Source organism: Lepidothrix coronata, unplaced genomic scaffold (genome assembly GCF_001604755.1).
Source record: "Lepidothrix coronata isolate B3197 unplaced genomic scaffold, Lepidothrix_coronata-1.0 Scaffold73, whole genome shotgun sequence".
In the NCBI taxonomy this organism is placed as follows: domain Eukaryota; kingdom Metazoa; phylum Chordata; class Aves; order Passeriformes; family Pipridae; genus Lepidothrix; species Lepidothrix coronata.
Genome location: NW_016690253.1, coordinates 3,948,356 through 3,966,407, shown reverse-complemented (window position 1 = coordinate 3,966,407; position 18,052 = coordinate 3,948,356). Strand labels below are relative to the sequence as shown.

The following is an 18,052-nucleotide window of genomic DNA, read 5'->3' as shown; positions in this document are numbered from 1 at the left end:
GACACATTCCAGCGACGCCACCACACCAGGAGCCTGACAAGGCTGATGCCACCAGCCTAACGGGGAGTTTATTCCAAGGCTGGTGACTTGTCTGCCCCGCTGATCCCCCTTCCCTGTGTTCCACAGGCAGAACCAGTTCCCAACATGGAGCACAGCATCAAACTCACCAGAGCTGGGAGAGCGAACAAGGACCAACCCCCACCTTGCAGCGACGGTTTCAGGGTGCCCCCCAGGAAAGGGGATGATTTACCAAGGCTTAGGAAAACCCCAAGTGAGCACCAGTGCTGCTGCAGGAACACCCCATCCTGCCCTTTGGCTCCTGGCCCCTGGCAGGACTCACCCCCACAAACCCCTTACTGGACCCCAAATCTTCTCTCCAACCCCCAGGACCCTCAGCTCCCTCATCCCTTCCTGCCTCCCTATCCCAGAAAAGCCATTCACGAGGCTCCAGTCTCTGACCATCCAACTCCCTAAATCCACTTCAGTCTTTCTTTGCACTTAGGTGCTTTTTTCCTTTCCTTTCTCTTTTTCAAACTTATTAAGGAGAAAGTTCAAACCACTGGCAGCGACTGAGACGCACTAATTTGGAACTTAGTGTGGAGTCGACATTGCATTAAGTATTTCTGTCAACCGTGAGGACACACCATGTCTGTGTAAGAAATTACACCAGCAATTATAGCTAAAGAGGCATGTAAAATTTAAAAAAAAAAAATTTAATGTATTCAGAAATGATAACTGACATTCTTATTAGGATTAATCTAATTTTAGTAGACTCATTTATATCCTGCCTCTGGATAAAAAATGAGTTTCAATTTTAAAACCTGGATAAAAACTGGCATTTTTTAAGAAAGTACTTTTAAAAGTCACCCTGCATGATTAAGCGGGATGATAATGTGAGGAAGCTTAACAAAAAGCTGTGCCATTAAAGAAGATATTTGTTAAACAAAACAGAAGCAGAGATATTTATCAACCCCAGCAGACTGTTCCAGGGTAACTCCGGACCTGGCGCTGCCAGGTGTTGCTTGTGGTTGCAGGTTAATGGAGAGAAAATTGGGAACGGCGGATAACGGGGAAGGGGCAGGACGATGCTCAGGGCTGGGTCGGAGTTTTGCCGGGATGTCAGGAGCACGGGATGCATCCTGCACCCATGAGCAGGGAATGGCAGGCATCAGTGAGAGCCATATGGTGCATCTATAGCCCGGATGAGCAACGCTGCCCAGTGTAGCCTGGACAGTCCCATGAGGCAGGGATGGGGGCAAGGCAAAGCACGGGAGTCACTCACAGACTGGGAAAAGAAACTCCAAAGGCTGAGTTAGTTTAACTTACCCAAAACCTGAGATTTTACACCGAGGTCCTTCGCAAGGAGCAGCCTCAGCTCCGCACTGCCCACCCTCTGTGGCACCGCCACGGGCTGGTTACCTGGTACAAACACGTGCCCTTGGTCCATTGCTCTGGTCTCCATACACTGTAACCCCACGGAAATGGATTGTTTAAATGGCATAGGTTCTGGCAGAAGCAGGTACAGGAGCATCTCTTCTCCCTGTCCCAACCCATCACGGAGGACGCCTTTCCCCAGCACACACTTCCTGCTACGGACACCTCTAACAACTAAATAACCCCAAATCACATCACTCATCAAACCCAGCCACCCCAGGAAAGGAACCAGCCGAGATGCCTCCTCCAGTCATGCCTGTTGCTCCATGTCCCCACATTCAAATCCCCCACGGCAGCGGGGCTGCCATGGACATGTCCCTGACCACCATACACCATAGAATAGCAAGGAGATGTTCAGTCATCCCAGGGTGGGAAGATGGGAAGGCAGGAGGGCACATGGAGCCTGCACCCCCAGGATGGGAGCCAGGCACTCACCAGGGCTTGGCCCTCTCCTCTCACCCACATCCCCCCATTCAAAGGGAATTAAGCACAGAAGCAAAGCACCAAATGATTTAAGGATACGTGGAAGGAGTCAAAAGCCAATGAGGAAAAAAAAGTCCCAGGCTGATTATTTTATTTTCTCTTGACAGTTTGAGCCACAATGGCCAATAAATCCCAATTACGGATTTTAAAAATACTTCCTGCAGACACTTGGACCATCAAGGCAATTCTGGGTTCCCATAACTCCTGCTTTATGATGGTCATACATGTCAGCTCTCCGCAGAGCCTAGCATTTCAATAAAATGACCATAAACCTAGATTAGAGATTAAAGGACTGACTCAGAAGTTGTCAGAGGAAGAAACAAGTTTCCCTGCAATTGCTTTGCCATTTTTACCGACCAACAGTTTGGCTTTTGGATGGTTTTATGCCAGCAGTAAATCCTGGCTGCTGACAGCTCGGTGTGGAGAGGCTGAGGCAGCGGGGAGGTGCGGGGAGGACGCGAGCGCAGCCCCGGGCTCAGCGACAGCTCCGCGATCAGAAGTGACAGGTCTCCTCCTGGGCTCCCCAGCGCCTGCAGCGGCACAGGGACGTGGATGCCAGCTCTGACCGACCTTCCCAGCCCCCCCTCCCAGCCCCCCAACCTGTCAGACTGCTCTCCAGGGAGCAGCTCTGTCCTCGTTTCTCCTCCTTTCGCTTTGGCAGGGTCAGGAGCTGCCAAGCACGCCAGGACATGGGAAGGTGACAGCGGAGTGGTGACCCCCCCCACCCGCGGGCTCCCTGTGGCCAGACACGACCAGGGACCCCCAAACGATGCTCTGGGGGAGCAACCCTGGCCCCCCATCAGCAGCTGCCTCTGTCCCCCAGCCTGTCACAGCAGCAGTGACAACTCAGTGGAGACACCTTTGGAAGGATAAACGCCGAGCGTTTGTTGTGCTCGTGTTTCCTGGATGAATGCGCCGCTTCCTTTTACTAAATGCTCTCCTAGGAGAAGGGAAAGGGAAAAATAAAACAGCAGCAGAAAGAAAGGGGGATGACTCACGGCAAGGCCACATCTCCACCGACACACGCGAGAGCTGCGAGACAGTGCCAAGGACAAGGGCTGGGATCAAAAGCATAAGAGCGGATCAAACGCACACCCTCCCCGGGGAGGGGGAAGGTTTGCAGGAGCTGCCAGGGGAGGAAGGTGGGATGGAGCTGGGCCCATCTCCCTTTCCTGAAGTTCAGTCGCTGTTTTCACATTCTGAACAGGATCTCTGCTCGTTTGAGTTCATTGAGACACGCACACAGTGCTCCACACCAGGACACAGGCAGGGATGGGGACGGGAGGACCAGGAGGAACCGTGGCTGCACCCAACAGGAGGTGAAAAAATGCCCTTTTCCCGAGGAAATGAAAGAGCCGAGCCCGGAGCTCAGCACGCCAAAGGGGGCCCGGTGCCCTTTCTGCCGGTGCCTCTCAAAGTCTATCAAAAAGTCCCATTTACATCAAAATGCCCTTCCAGACATGCTTCGATTTTACTTTTCCCCTTTCATCTCGCCCCCCTCCCGCCCCACCTCGCAGCCCCATTGTCCTCGCAGCACCGCGCGCGGGGGAGAGGGCCGAGCGCGCTGCCAGCGGGGAAGGAACGGGAGAGAAAGAAAAGAGCTTTAAACTAAGAGAGAAGCCGGAATCGCTCCTGGTCCCGCTCCAGCGGGAGCTGTGACCCCATCTCCTCCCGCCTGCTGCTTGGCGGCCGCCCCGGGGGCCAGCGCTGGCCATGTCCCCACGCGGGGACAGGGACTCGGGGCTGCCCCAGCCTCCTGCCACCCGGGGCTTGGGTCAGGCGCCGGTGGCCACAGATGGCTCAATGAGCTTTAACAAAAGCCTCGGGCACGGGCTGCAGGATCCATGATCCTGCACGGCTCAGCTCCACTGTTCCTGCACGGGCAGCACCCTGCACGCCCGCTCCCAGCAAGGTGGCTACTGGTGCCACTGGGAGAGCCTGACAAAGCACTTTAGGTACCAACAAGCTGGCAATGAAGTGGCTCAAGTTTGTGTCCTTCACTCTGCGGATGAATCCTAAAATACGCCAGGGGAGCTGGAACACTTCCATCGGTGCCAGTGCCAGGCTCTGCTCTGCCCCAGCCCTGTCCCACCTGTCCTTCTCCAGCAATTCGGATTTATGGAGCTGTTTTCTCCGCCAGCCTTGGCCTCGGCAGCACCACATCCTCCCTAACAAACCCTTATGCAGAGGTGCTTTCCCCGGGGTGCCAGATGGACACCCAAGCCCCAACTGAAATCCACTCCAGGTTCCATGTGCAAATGCTGTTTAATTCCAGTCTAACTCAGTAAAGCCCAGCTCTAGCAGCTCACAACCCCGATGCCATTCACCAGGCTCTGTCCACCTCCTCTGACACTGAGCTTGTCCAGTCCTCCCTTCCTATTGTCAGCATCTATTTTTAACCCCCAGCATTATTTCTCCCTGCGTGACTTCAGACGTTCTCTGGGGACGAGGTGGAATTGCTGAGCTGGTTCCAGGCAAAGTGACTCAACTCTCACCTTCACAAGCCACACAGGAATCACAGAAGGAGTAAATTTTCCTCCGTTCACATTTTCCTTTCTCCTGCCCACCAAGCTCTAAAAGCAGGGAAAACTGCAGGGAGGTAAAGCCCATGTCCATCAGCAAGAACACACAGCAAAGCCATTTCCCTCCTGTTCCTTCCCTGGCACCTTTATCATCAGCTGGATTTACCTCTGTGGCAGTTACCTCGGGAAAAATCCTGCATCAACACCCACTGCCGGTGTAAATGAAGGTCAGAACCACAACCTTCAAACGGGTGTTATGAGTGGATGCTCCAACCTGCCAGGCACGGGGAAGCTTGTGAGAGGCCCATCCCGGCGGAAGGGAGGGAGCAGCGTTCCCCTCGCGGGGCCCTGGGCTGAGCGCCGGTGCCGACGCTTCATTACTCCCTTTGAGCTGGTCCTCCCGGCGCCGCCGAGCAGTAATTAAGGAGAAGGTCAGCAGTGAAGCCCTTCAAAAATCTGTCCCTTTAGGGGAGTATCCAAATAACCCACCATTTGCCGCCTTCTAATTCCTAAAGCGCGCAAACCCAACGCCAACCCAACGCCGACCCAACGCCGAGCGCTCAGAGGTGCCTCGTGGTGCAGGAAGGCGTGCGCTGCGTGAGCCAGATGCTGGCATTAGTGGGCATTAAGAACCAATAAATAATCATTAATGCTGCTCCAGGAATGCGGCGCTCTGTGAGAAAGCCCTGGTGCCAAAACGCGGTGTTTACCGCACCGGGGGAGACAGGCTCCTCCGGTGCAGATCCGGGACAGCCGCCTACCGCGCACAATGCAGCCGGCGCTGCCAATTCCGGATCACATCCCAGTCCCCAGCACTCAGCATTCCTCATGAAGCCCCAGCTCAGGGGCTGGCTCGGAGAGCTCCCACGAGCCAAACTGCTCCCATGGCCACATAGGACCGTGCTGGCCAAGAGAAGCTGAGGTGACATGGAGAGCTGTCTCGCTCCGAGCTGTCGGACACCGCTCCGGCCAGCCCTGTCTTCTGGGATGACTTTTGCTCGCTGGAGCTGGCGGGATGCTGGAACACATACAGCCCCGGAGACAAGGGGAGGCAGCATCTGGAAGCAATTATCCCAACGCTCTTGTATCTGTCACCCACTCCCCGGCCTTCTGCAAGGAACCACTCGCACCATCAGCAATCACTCTCTCAGAAACCAGGAAAGGGATTCTTCCCCCTCTCCCTGACAAGGCAGCAGAAACTTTCCCAACGGAGGGCATAGGGTGGGCAAGGTCCCTCCTGCCAGGTCACACAGGTGAACTGGGCACACCAGGAACAGGTCCCTGTAAGTAACTGAAGGAGGAAGAGCTCCCAGATAAGGAATACAACAATTTCTCTGCTCCATCCGTATCCCACAAACCTCCAACTGCTTTACAGGCATGGGTGAACTCCTGGGAGTTCTGCGGGATGGTCCACACGCCTCCAACACAAGTCATGCATCTCCATCCTCAAACCATGTGCCTCAGTCCTCAACCCACACGTCTCCAACCTCAAACCATGTGTTTCCATCCTCAACCCACGTGCCTCCATCCTCAAAGAGGAAAAGCAAGGAGGAAAGGGCCTTGTCTAGGAGAGCAGGAGCCAGGAGGATCCCACAGCCTTTCCCCAGGCTGAGGACAGCAGCAGGAGTCCCTCTACTCTCCCTGGCATTGTCCACATCCCACAATGTTCCCAGGCACAACATGCAGCCTGCATCCCAAAAGGAAAACCCAGCCAAGAAGGAACGGCTGATGGGCCCCAGGGCTTTTCCAGCTGGCTGGCACGTCCAGCAAACCCCCAGAACTCTAAAAGGGTGGCACTCCCACCCACTTCCCCAAGCCCACGGGCTCCACACGTAGTGGAGGGAGGTGGCTCAGGAAGACTTTCGTGCCTCTCCTGGATGTTATGAAACCAGGCAGGGAGTATGAAACTGCCTGCCGTGGGTGGGAGCACCCAGGGCTATGTGAAGAGAGCCGTAGGATTCCTCCGTGGTCTGGGAAAGCACGCGGGCTCCCCCGCCCCGCACACGCCCTCGCAGGGTGGGTTTTTCTTCTGGAGAGACCGGGTGAGCACAAACACCCAGCACAGCCCCACATGAAGGGGGTAATTAGGGAACAGCACCCAGCACTCACCAAGTCAGGGCAGAGATCAAAAGCAGCATCAGGCATTAAAACCTCCCCGGGATTGGGAACTGCTCCTGGGAAGGGACTCGTGTGGGACCTCTCCTCGCCCCTCTCCTCCCCCACACCCTGGCACCCCTCACTGCAGGGAGGGAACACCAGGACAAGCCAAGCCAGTGCCGTCATCCCCAACACCCCACACGCACGCTTTCCTCCATCCCCTACTCCCATCAAGCCTTCCTGTAGCTCAGGCTCGAAAAAAAGAAGGAAAACAGGAAAAACTTCTCCTACTGCCATAAAACCAGCAAGAGACATGAAGTTGCAAGGATGAATGGCTGGGGGGTCCAGGAGACACAGCTGCACAAGGGACCCTCCTCTCCTCTTCCCTCCCTCCACTGCTTTGCTGGGTTGTTGCTGCCCTAATTATTTCAGCAATTAGGAGAGCTGAGGTGCTGCTAATGGGGGGCAGGGGAAGGGGGACACACGGAAAGGGAAGGACAGGGAAAGGGGGGAGCACACCTGCAGGGATGCAAAACAAGCCCACAGCCTCACAAAATTTCCATGAAAGAAGAAGAATACAAATCTTAAACCCAAACACAGCTGACCGAGAAATCCCAGCTGCCTCCACCCCTTCACACCTCCAAGCGCCTTCCTGAAATCCCAATCTGGCCAAGCCCCCCACTCCCCTTGGCCCAGTGAGAGGGAAGGGGTTGTGCATCCCCCCAGTAGCACCAGGACAGCCCTTCCCACCTCCTGGGGAAGCATCTCCTCCTCCTCCTCCTGCTGCAAAGGAAGCCAGGAACAATGGGATGCACCAGTGCCAGCTCCGGCTGGGATGGACGCTCATGGACCACCCGTCTGGACTGCCCAGGGATGAGGAGCAGGCTGGGGGGGGCAGTCGAGGGCAGAGGGCACAGGCAGCTGCCAAGACTCCCTCCCTTCCTTGAGGCGAGGGGCAGCTCCCTGTCCTGCCAACACAGGGAGGGGGGGCATGGAAGGGATATGGGGGGACACGGGGGTTCGGTGACTGCAGGCAGTGGTCACTGTGACAGGGCTGTGCAGAGCCCCCCCAGCTCACCCCCACCCCAGCTCTTCCCACAGCAGAGGGGATGCCAGCTGATCCACCAGCCAGACCTTCCCTTACAAAAATAACATTTCATCTTTTTTTTTTTTTTAATTTCTTCTCTTAAAATAATTGACTAATTGGCCGAGTCCCAGGTCCGTGCTGGGAGTGGATCCCAGGTCTGCTCTTGCATGAAGGGTTTATTAAAGACATCAGAGGATGACAGGACAGGAGGGGGGCAGGCAGAGCCGGGGCGGTGCCCACAGCACGCTGGAAATTTCCCATCGCACCCAGAGGGAGGAAGCCCAAAAATTAATCCCGGCCATCCCCCGCAGCTCAGCTCTGCCCCGAGCAGGGCCTGAGTCACCCAGGGCGGCATCACCCAGGGTGGCATCACTCAGGATGGCATCCGGGCCCCAGCACCCTCAGAGCAGGAGCAGGGCTGTGAGCACATGCAAGAGAGGGGGTCCCCCTCCTCTCCTCCCTTTAATCCCCAGCCCCAAAGCAGAGCCCTTTTAGGGGAAAGTGTAACGCAATACCTGGAAAATTTCTCCCACCCGCTCTCCGCTGTCGGCTGCCAAATTTAAAACATATTTGCTGCTTGGCCTTGAAGAAACGTAACCTGCTGCCTAATTCCGACACGTTTATTCTTCGGGGGGCAACGAAAAAATTCGCACAGCCGCTGGTGGCTCCTCTCCTTACACCCCGCAGCCCTCGGGCTGGGAGCTGCCAAAAAGCTGCCTGGGAGCCGTCCACCAGCACACACCGGAACGCTGGGAAGGAACAGGAGGGAGGGAGCTCTGCCTGTCCTGCAGCACCAGGGCAAGAGGTTTTTGACAGATGAGCCCAGAGCCTCAGCCTGGGGTGCCATCGGCCGAAAGCCCCTGGAATATGCAATGTCCAGAGCAACGCAAAGCTCCAGAGCATGGGAATGGGCGGGAATCACCACCCGCCTACATGGAGAACACTCCCACTTGTAAGCAGGGCCACCCCATCTCCCCTCACCACACAGAGACCCAGGACAACAAGTGGGTGCCCATGCAGCCCCCATCCCTCATCCCACCATCCCAGCTCCTCACCAGGTGGAATTTTCCAGCAGGGTTGGGGTTGCAGTGGGAAGGGGCTGGGGGAGGGCACAATGTGTTTAGCAGGCTGAGCAATCCGACAGGGCCCATTAAAGGAAACAATTTGTAATACAATAATTATTATGTCGTTCCTCTGGCCTCTTTCCTAAGCCACTCTTTAAACAGTTTGAGGCTTGAGGGGCCTCTAGAAAGCAGATGGGATCTGTGGGGCTGAGGGTGCTTCAGTGTCCACGTGTGCCGGGACGAGGCAGATGGGACGGGCACACAGGATGGATGCACATCTGGAGCTCTCCAGTGCAATGGGAGCTCATCCCAGTTTGGTCACGGTCCTTGAGGGATCACCAGGAACACACCGGGAAGGGGAACTGCTGCTCCCCGACACTCCCCAGCCACAGGGGAGCATCACCAGCCAAGGGTCCTCTCCCTGTGCACCACTGGCTCTGGATCCATGCTCGCCCCAGGATCCACGGCCTGGCAGCACGGCCGGGCCCCGCGGCGGCTCCAGCTCAGCTTTTCTGCTCTGAAGTTCTCGGCCACACATCTGAAGAAAGCGGCGGTAGCGAACAACAGAGCGAGAGCAAGCAACACAAATCCCCGGGATAATGAGCCCGGAGGAGGGAGACGGTGGGCTCTGTCTGAGGAGGGAGCCGTGCTTTTATTGGAGAGGCCTAAAAGGGCTATAAATCCTCAGATTCAAAGGCGAACTCGAGCTCTTTCAAGTCGGAGGAAGGCCTGGGATGTGTCAGCCGGGAGGACTAACCACGCCGCGTCCCCTGCTGAAGTGGCCTCTTCAGCAAAGCCGCGGAGCAGCCCGGGACATTACACCCAGATCCTTTCCATATGCTGCCCGCCCGGCCGCAGGCAGGGCACGCCGGCATCCCTGCCGGCACCGGGAGCCGCCCGACCCCCCGCACGGGAAAAACCGGCCACCCTGCTTTAACGGGGAAGTGCCTCTGTGCCCATTCCCCTTCCCAATGCCCACGGATGATTTGCCCCTCGAAATCCTGGTGGGAGCAGGGGGCTGTGTCCCTCCCTCTCGCGTTTGGCTGCGATACTGCAGCGAGCCCAGACAAAGACACTGGAGCCCAGCACCAGCACATCCCCGAGCATCCCTCCCCATCCCTGCATCCCTGACCATCCCTGCCAGATCTAGGGCTGCCGGCCCCGCCTGCCAAACCACACACCAGGCCCGTGCTCCCACGTTCCAGGAATCCATGAAAAGGGTAAAATCGGTGGCAAAGAGGAGACAGCGCCGAGCCCCAGCCCTGCACAGGCAACCGCAGACACTTCCCAGCTCTAATGAGAAGGAAAACATGGACATGCTCCGGGATCAGTGGAGTGATGTGAGGGCATTTACAGCTCTTAAGCCATGAAAATGCACTTTGCTTTTCCTAAAGTACCTACTCAGAAGAGGTTGAATGGCAGGAGCCAGCCAGAGCAGCCAGTCCCCAACGCTGGGCTCATCCTGCACACCAGGATGCCAGGGGCAAAGAAAGGGATTGCTGGGAAGTTGGATGCTCCTGTCCCATCACCAGTGGTGAGGCAGGTGCCACCAAAAGCAGCCAGAAACCCCATCCAGAGAAGGCACCCACCCCAGCTGGCCCTTTGCACGTCCCAAACTCCAGCATGAAGGTGCTGGGACAAAGAGCTGGTGCGGCATCCCCTCCTGGCACCTCCGTGTTGGCACAAGCAAGAGCCAACCCATGCCAAAGCAGGTAACTCTAAGCCTCTCACCACAGCCCAGCCCTGGCAGACACAGCACACGTGGATCCCTGTGCAGGCACAGCATCGAGGTGGGACAGAGTCATTGGAAAACACCAAGGGGAGCTCACAGCTGGACACCAAACACCCCCTGCCCCGGCTCCCCACACAGCCCCCCGGGCAAAGCCCGGTCCCACGGCCTTGGAAAGGGCGAGCAGCCCACCTGGGAAGGGCCGGCTGCGGGGAAGAAAAGGTTATTCCCGAGCAGCCGAGCCAGGGTTATAAATAGCTGGCATTTTTGAAGTGCAGCTGCTCGGCTCAGCCTGGCCGGGGCGGCACTGCCACGCCGGCACCTGAGCCGGCTCGGATCCCGCCCGGGGGGCTCCGGCAGGGAGAGCTCACACAGGAGAAGCCACTGCTCACTGGAACACCAGGAGTAACCCCCCAAACCTGTCCCCCACCATCCTCCAGCCCTCCCCAGGGAGGAGGGGCCTGGAGGCCCCAGAGTCCTGCTCCAGGCATCGCCCACAGCCTCTGTAGGCTTTGGCTCCAGCTCCAGAAGAACCTGCTCCACAAAAACACAGGGGCCAGGAAAATCCCACCGTGTGCACAGATCCAGCCTCACCGAGCAGGACGTTTAGCCCTGGCTTGTCCGACTCATCTGGGACCAAGCCTGGACAGGCCGAGGCAGCCAGGAGTGCCAGGATCCCAAGGCTCTGGCACAGCCAGGAGCAGAGCACTGGGGCTCTGACTGAAGATGGGATCCCGAGACTCCAGTACAGCCATGAGCTGAGCACCAGTGCTCCAATCAAGATATGGGATCCTGAGAATACGACAAAGCCAGGAGCAGAACATCAGTGCTCCAGCCAGAGATAGGATTCCAAGACTCCTGCACAGCCATGAGCTGGTGTTCCAACAAGAGACAACACACCAGGAGCAAGAAAACCCTTCCCAAAGGATGGCGGGTGTGCACCAAACCTCTCCACGAGCAGGAGAACCACCGCCACTACAACCACCATCCCTCCTGCTCTCCGGAGGAGGATCCTCTGTCATACCACCCACCCCAAAACAAGGGATGGGAAGGAGAAAAGCGTCAGGAAGCAACAGCAAAGACCTGTGCTCTCTCTCAGCCCAGCACAACAAAAGCCCGGCCGCGCATTCCTGCCCAGATGTGACGCTGCGATAGCGCCGAGCGAGTCCTTCTCCTGCTCCCCATCCCAGCAATCATTAATTAGAGACAGAACGGAATCAGCTTTGTTTCTCCCCACCCTGTTCCAGCTGCCAGACTCCAAGTAGCATGTGCTACTGATCGCTCCAAGATGTTTTCCCACCGGAGCCCAGCGCTCTTCGGGCAGAGAGGCTTCCCGGCAGCACGGCCACCGTTGGGCCAGGAATAGGGTGCCCTGCCAGAGGGGCAGGGACGTGGAGCCACGGGGAAGCCAGGGGCAGGTGGGACCCACAAATCCTACATGGAAAAAGGGATCATGCCCCGCTTTACAGGGGTAACCCAAACAGCTCCTGACGTGCATCACGTGAGCGGCTGCACAAGCACCCCGACTCTTGGGACCCCATGATCCCAACAAACATGGGCAGGGCTCGGGGGGACCCTGAGCACTCAGTCAAGCTGTTTAGGGGGACCCCAAGCACCCAGAGAAGTTGTTTGGGGGGACCCCCAGCACTCAGTAAAGCTGCTTCAGGAGACCCCAGTCTACAAGGGACCACTGAGCACTCAGCAAAGCTGTTTGGGGGGACCCCATAGCACCCAGTAAAGCTGCTCAGAGGGACCCCCAGCCCAGCGAGGGCACAGGCTTATCCCACCCTGCCAGACACAGCCCATTAGGGATAAGGATCCCAGGAGCACCTCAGACCCCCAGAGCAGTGCAGGGGCTCATGTGCAGCGGTGGCACAGGGAAGCAACCCCCACTAGCCCCTGCCAGCCCTTCCTGGTCCGAAGTGGCACGGAAGGCCCGTCCGGCCCTGCTGCCAGGCGGCTCCGAGGAGCTGCAGCAGCTGTTTTGCTCCGAGAAAGCTCCGGCTCCTTTTACAATCAATCAGCCACCCCATCACAGCTCTTTTTTTCTTTTAAAGGAAGCAGTTAAATCCATTTTATGGAATCCAGCGGTATTTACCCGGCTACTGCAAGAGCCGCAGCCCTGCCTTCCCTTTTTCTTAATTTAAGTTAATGAAGTCATTCCCAAACGACCCACAAGGAGCCCTGGGTGCTCCTTCCCCTGGGCACTGGGAGAGAGGGAATCTCACTGGTGAAACCTGGGCTGGGCACAGGGGTTCTGCCTTGGGGGACTGGGAGCACAAACTCCCCATGCTGGGAGAGCTCCCAACAGCCTGGGACACAGGAAAGGGTCCCCCCAGCCCCCTCAGGAAGGGCTCCACCATTCCAGAGGGAAACTTCAACCAGGATGCAGGCCATCCAGGCTTGCTTTGTCAAAGCCTTCAGAGATGAAGCAAAGCCCTGGGGAGGCCTAGTTTTGTACAGGGGCCATCGGATTCCTGATGGGACCACAGAATCAAAAATCCTGGAATAGTTTGGGTTGGAAGGGACCTTAAAGCTCATCCAGTTCCACCCCCTGCCAGGGACAGGGACACCTCCCACTAGCCCAGGTTGCTCCAAGCCCCACTCAACCCGGCCTTAGACACTTCCAGGGATGGAGCAGCCACAGCTTCTCTGGGCAGCCTGTGCCAGGGCCTCACCACCCTCACAGGGAAGAATTCCTTCCCAATATCCAATCTAAACTTCCCATGTTTTTAGTTTAAAGCCATTCCCTTGGGGATCCCCCACCTCTCAGGCCTGGGAAGGGGGAGTCTCCGAAGGCTCCGTGAGCCATAAATGACTCTTAATTAAAAATAACCAGTGTGTTCTCCCTATTTCCCAACTCCCGACACCCCGGAGCGTGCCCACTGCTCCAGTAATTCCATTACATCTGCTCCGACAAGTGTGAGCCCCCCGCTCCGGAGCTCCAGACCAGCCATTCCCCTCGGAAACAGCCTTCCCGCAAGCACTTTGTCCCTCGTAAAACGGCATTAAAAAAGGCAAAGATACGCCAGGCTTCAAACCCGGCGCTTATGGAATCCAACGGGACACCAGCATGCCATTAAAGGCAGAATAAAAATACCATGAAAGATTAGACTTTTGTCTGGGTTTTTTTTTTTTTTTCCCTGTTCCCTTCACCTTTTTCTTCTTAAATAAATAAATTCACTTTGTTTTGAGCAAGTTGCTGGATTGCTCCGTGGAGCGAACAGAGCCGAGTGAAACTTTCTGTAAGAGGAAGAGGGAAAAGCAGAGGCAAAAGGAGCCGTTCTCCGGAGCCGCGGATGATGTGTCCCATTTCCCCCACCTCCTTATTAAAATACTTTCTGGAGAGGCGAATTCCAGCCTGAAATGAATTTTCCAAACCATATTTTATTAGGAATGCTTCCTTTTAACGGTCGGTACAGGAGCCCACCAGGGTCAGTATTTCTCCAAAATTACAGCCAAGGGAGTTGAGAAAGGATTTAGCCAGAATTTCTCGGGCAATTCCCGGCTGTTCAAGGAGAGCACGCTCCCACTGCCCCCCAGCTGGGCAGCAAAGGGGCCAAGTAAATCCCAAAAGCACTTTCTGCCCCCCCTCAAAGCCCATGTTGGATTCTGTGAAAAAATTAAAGCCATACTGGCTCCCCAAGACCCCTTCCAAGGGGCTCCACAGGCATCCCAGGGGAAGCTTGCTCAGAGAGGTGAGCTCATCCCAGTCACAGGTTTGAGACAATTACCACTTTTTTTCCAACAAAACCATTCCTAGGCCTATTTTTTCCCCTTTAAAGACCCAGAATTATTCACAATGGGAAGACAGTGATGATTTCACCGCTGGCTTTGGGACACACACCCAGGAGCCGAAGGGAAACGCTTCCCAACGCGGCGCTGCAGCTTAAGCCTGTCTTAACTCAATTAGGAAATGGTTCCGTCTATCGGATGTGTTATCAGAGTCCCTCCGATAACACCAGCAGCCCCGGACTCGCTGGAGCTTGGAGCCCACAGCCCTCAGCTGCCCAGAAAGGGCAGGAAAATATTTTCCTTATTTACAGCGATCGCTCCAAGGCCGGCCGGGCCCAGCGGGCCACGCTTGCTCCTCCGATCCGTTGGAAAATTCCACTTAGCCGTATTATTTTTAAAGGCTTTAGCTCTCTTTACTCTAAAAACAAGAGTTAAAGCTCGGCCGAGTGGGATGGGGGACTGGCACAGCCCCGGCGTCACCCAAGGAAGGGGTCTGGAAGCCCAAAGTACAGTGGGGAGAGGGTTCAGTGGATCTATCCGGAAGAGTAATCCCAGTCAAACCAAGAGCACGGCTTTTCCTCAAGCTGGAGCCGGACTTTGCCCAGCACACTGATCTCAGACTGGTTTCCTCAGCTGGGTTTGCTGGGAGCAGTTGTGGAGAGGCTCTGCCCGACACCACACAACCGGCACAAATCGGAGGTGGGAGCACCAAGGGGTAAAAGGAAGCGACGGATCCCGGAGATGGATCCCGGAGATCAGGGTCCGGGGTCACTTCACGGGGGCACAGACCAGGATCATGGGATCACAGCCTGGCCCTGACAGCCCCCACCAAGGCAAAACCCTTACATGGGCTTTGCCCACACATGTCCCAGCATGTTCCCAGTTGGCAACGCCAACGTTTCGGGCTCTTCCCACCCTCTCCCGTCCCTGTGGGGATACGGGGATGGGGAAGCACCAGGGCTGCTGCCCCACGGCAGGCACCCACGGGAGCAGCCCCACGATGGCACGTGCCCAGAACACTGTGCCGAGGGCAGACAACCTCCGAGCCCCGAACTGGGGGAGAACCAAGGGCAGACTGAGATCCAAATTCAGGGAGAATTGAGAGTGGCCAACCACCAAGCTCCAGGGAGAACCGAGGGGACACAACCTCCGAGCCCCGAATTCAAGGAGAACCAAGAGTAGGCAACCACTGCACTCCAAACTGGGGGAGAAACAAGGGCAGACAAACACTGAGACTCAAATTCCAGGAGAACCGAGAGTGGGCAACCACTGAGCTCTAGACTGGAAAAGAACTGGGAGCAGACAATCTCTGAGCTCTAAACTGGGGGAGAACCAAGGGTGGATGACCACCAAGTTCCAAATTCAGGGAGAACTGAGAGTGGGCAACCACCGAATCCAAACTGAGGGAGAACCAGAGGTAGACAACCACAAAGCTCCAAGGTGGGGGAGAACCGAGGGCAGACAACCACCGAGCTCCAAAACTGGGGAGAAACATTCATGGACCATCTCCGAGCTCCCACACTGGGAGGAGAACTGAGGGTGGACGATCTCCGAGCTCTGAATTTGGGGAAAACCGGGAGCGGGCAACCACCAAGCTCCCAACCAGGGGAGAACTGGGAGCGGACAACCACCAGGCTCCCAGTGAGGAAACCCAGGAAGCCCTCGAGCTCTCCCTGGACACCCCACTTGGAGGGACATCTCCGAGCACTCCACACTGGAGGTCGGTGCCGGTGGGAACCTCCCGGTGTGCCACCCTGTGCCGGCTGATTGCCACCACCTCCTCCAACTTCCAGGCCTCGGCAGCTTAAGGAAAGCCCAGGATAGCAAAGGGGACCAGGGAGACATGGCGTCCCCCACCACCAAGCCAGAGCCGCCTCTACCTCCTCCAGCTCTTTTTCCCAAATAAAACTGTATTTTCTGGAACTTATTTGCCTGTCCCTCGCCAACACCACGGGCTCACGAACACAGCAGGACAATTCCCGAGGGAGAAGGCTCTCTCTGCTCCCAGCCAACTGACACAACTCCGAAAGGAAGGAGAGGAAAAACACATCGAGGAGGAGAACGGAGCGCCGGAGCCGCCGTCCCGGCGCTTCCAGAGCTGGGCATATGCGTGTGCCGGCAAAGTTCCTTTTTCCCAACGAAATAAAGGAAATAAACGTTTGGCTGGAATACGTGTCCAAGCAGGAAGGTTGTCCAAATTGTTTCGCTTCTTTCCAACCCTCAAAAACTCTTTGGATTATTTTACGGGATTTTTTTTTTTGCCTTGAGAAATGTGGTGGGGAGAAAAAAAAAAAACAAGCCAAAAACAAGAATTTTTTTTTTTTTCAAGCGAGAACAGGGTAAGATAAATAAACATTCCGTGATCTACAAGATAAAGCTCAGCAAGGGCCACCAAACCATCCCGACCACCAGCCACGGGGCAGGGGCGACCAAACACCCTGCACTCCTCCTCGTCCTCGCCCTTCATCCCGGCCCTTCGCATTGTTCCTGCACGGCAGCCGCGTCCACATCCACAGATACATAAATAAATATATAAAAATATATATAATTTGGGTGTCTGCACAGACGGAGCAGCCCCGCCGCCCGCTTTGTTCGGACCCAGCCCGGCTGGGGGGGGGGTCCCCCGCCTTCCTCCACGGCCGATTTCGGATGAGAAAACCCAGAAAAAAAAAAATAAAAAGAAAAAGGTAATAAATCCAAGTGGTGGAGGGGAGCGGCGATCCGGGGGGAGAGAAAAAAAAAAAAAACACAATTTAAGCGTGAAAAATTTTAAAAAAATAAAATAAAAAAAAAAACAAAAGGCGTTCTTAAAAAATAAAAACGGATTCAAAGAGAGGAAAAGCTGCGCGAAGCAAAAGCATCGTTAAAAACGGGGGGGAAAAAAGGAGAGGAGGTGTTGGGGGTTTTTTTGGTACAAAAAGCAGCGCGGCATCGCCGCGGGTCCGTCCTCAGCCGGGGGTCGCTCCGTCCGCCGCCCGCAGCCTCCGGGTGCGATTTTCCCTTGAAAACCTCGCCGTTTCCGTTAAATTCGTACGGCTACCGTGGTTTCGGTACATTTTTGCCCGCGGGGGGGGTGCGAGGCGCGTTTTCACCCCCTCCCCCTTGCTCCCGCCCCCCTTCTCGCCGCACGTACTTGGGGTTCGCGGAGCTCCACGACACCGGCTCCAGGCTCTTGGCGAGCGGCGCGGCGAGGCGGCACAGGGCCAGCAGGACACCCAGCAGCCACCGCCCGCCGCGGGGCCGCGCCATCGTCCCTCGGCGGCGGGACGGGCCGGGCGTCAGGCGCCCATCGCGCTCCGCCGCCTCCTCCTCCACCTCCTGCCGCTCCTCTCCCGACCCGCCGCCTCCGCCCGCCCCGCACCGACTGAGGCGCCGCCCGCCGCGGCAGCCGCTCTACCCCTCCGCGCAGGCAGCGGCGCGGGCAGCCCGGAGCGGCGGCCAATGGGCGAGCGGAGCGGGGGGGGCCTTGCGGGCGGGCACGCCCATTGTGGGTTCTTAAGGGGAGAGCGGAAATTTTGGGGTTTTTTTATGACACCCCCTCACCCCCCAGTTGTGTCGGTTACTGTCGAGTTAACGGAGTGAGAGGGGGCGACGGGATGGGGACGGGCCGGCGGGGCGCCGGTACCGGCGCCCCGCCGGCCCCGTCCCCATCCCGTCGCCCCTCCACCCCCCCGCTGCGCGCCCCGCTTGGCCTCGCCCGCCCATTCAGCCGCGGTCCTACAGCGCCCCCCAGCGGCCGCCGCCGGCCACGCCCCGAACGGGACCCGAAATATTCCAAAAAAACATTCCAGGATTCGGAGCGGGTTAAAGGGTTTAAACGTGTTTGTTTTTTTTTTTTCCCAGTTTTTTTAAAAGATCTGGGGGTTTTTTTCCCCGCTTTTCTTAAATATTCGTTGTTTTT

General features: G+C 56.7%; 1 protein-coding gene across 2 annotated transcripts in view; it reads right to left on the bottom strand.

Moving 5' to 3' along the window:
- The window catches only part of EFNB1 (ephrin B1), a 50,778-nt gene extending 33,343 nt beyond the window's left edge, over positions 1–17,435 (bottom strand). The window contains exon 1 of one of the 2 annotated variants that reach the window (XM_017819291.1): positions 17,285–17,435. In XM_017819291.1, the coding sequence (XP_017674780.1) occupies positions 17,285–17,400 (116 nt within the window). In that variant the 5' untranslated portion in view covers positions 17,401–17,435. The remainder of the gene's footprint in view (positions 1–17,284) is intronic. The other variant, XM_017819289.1, reaches the window with a different exon arrangement.
- Between the last annotated feature and the right edge of the window lie 617 nt (positions 17,436–18,052).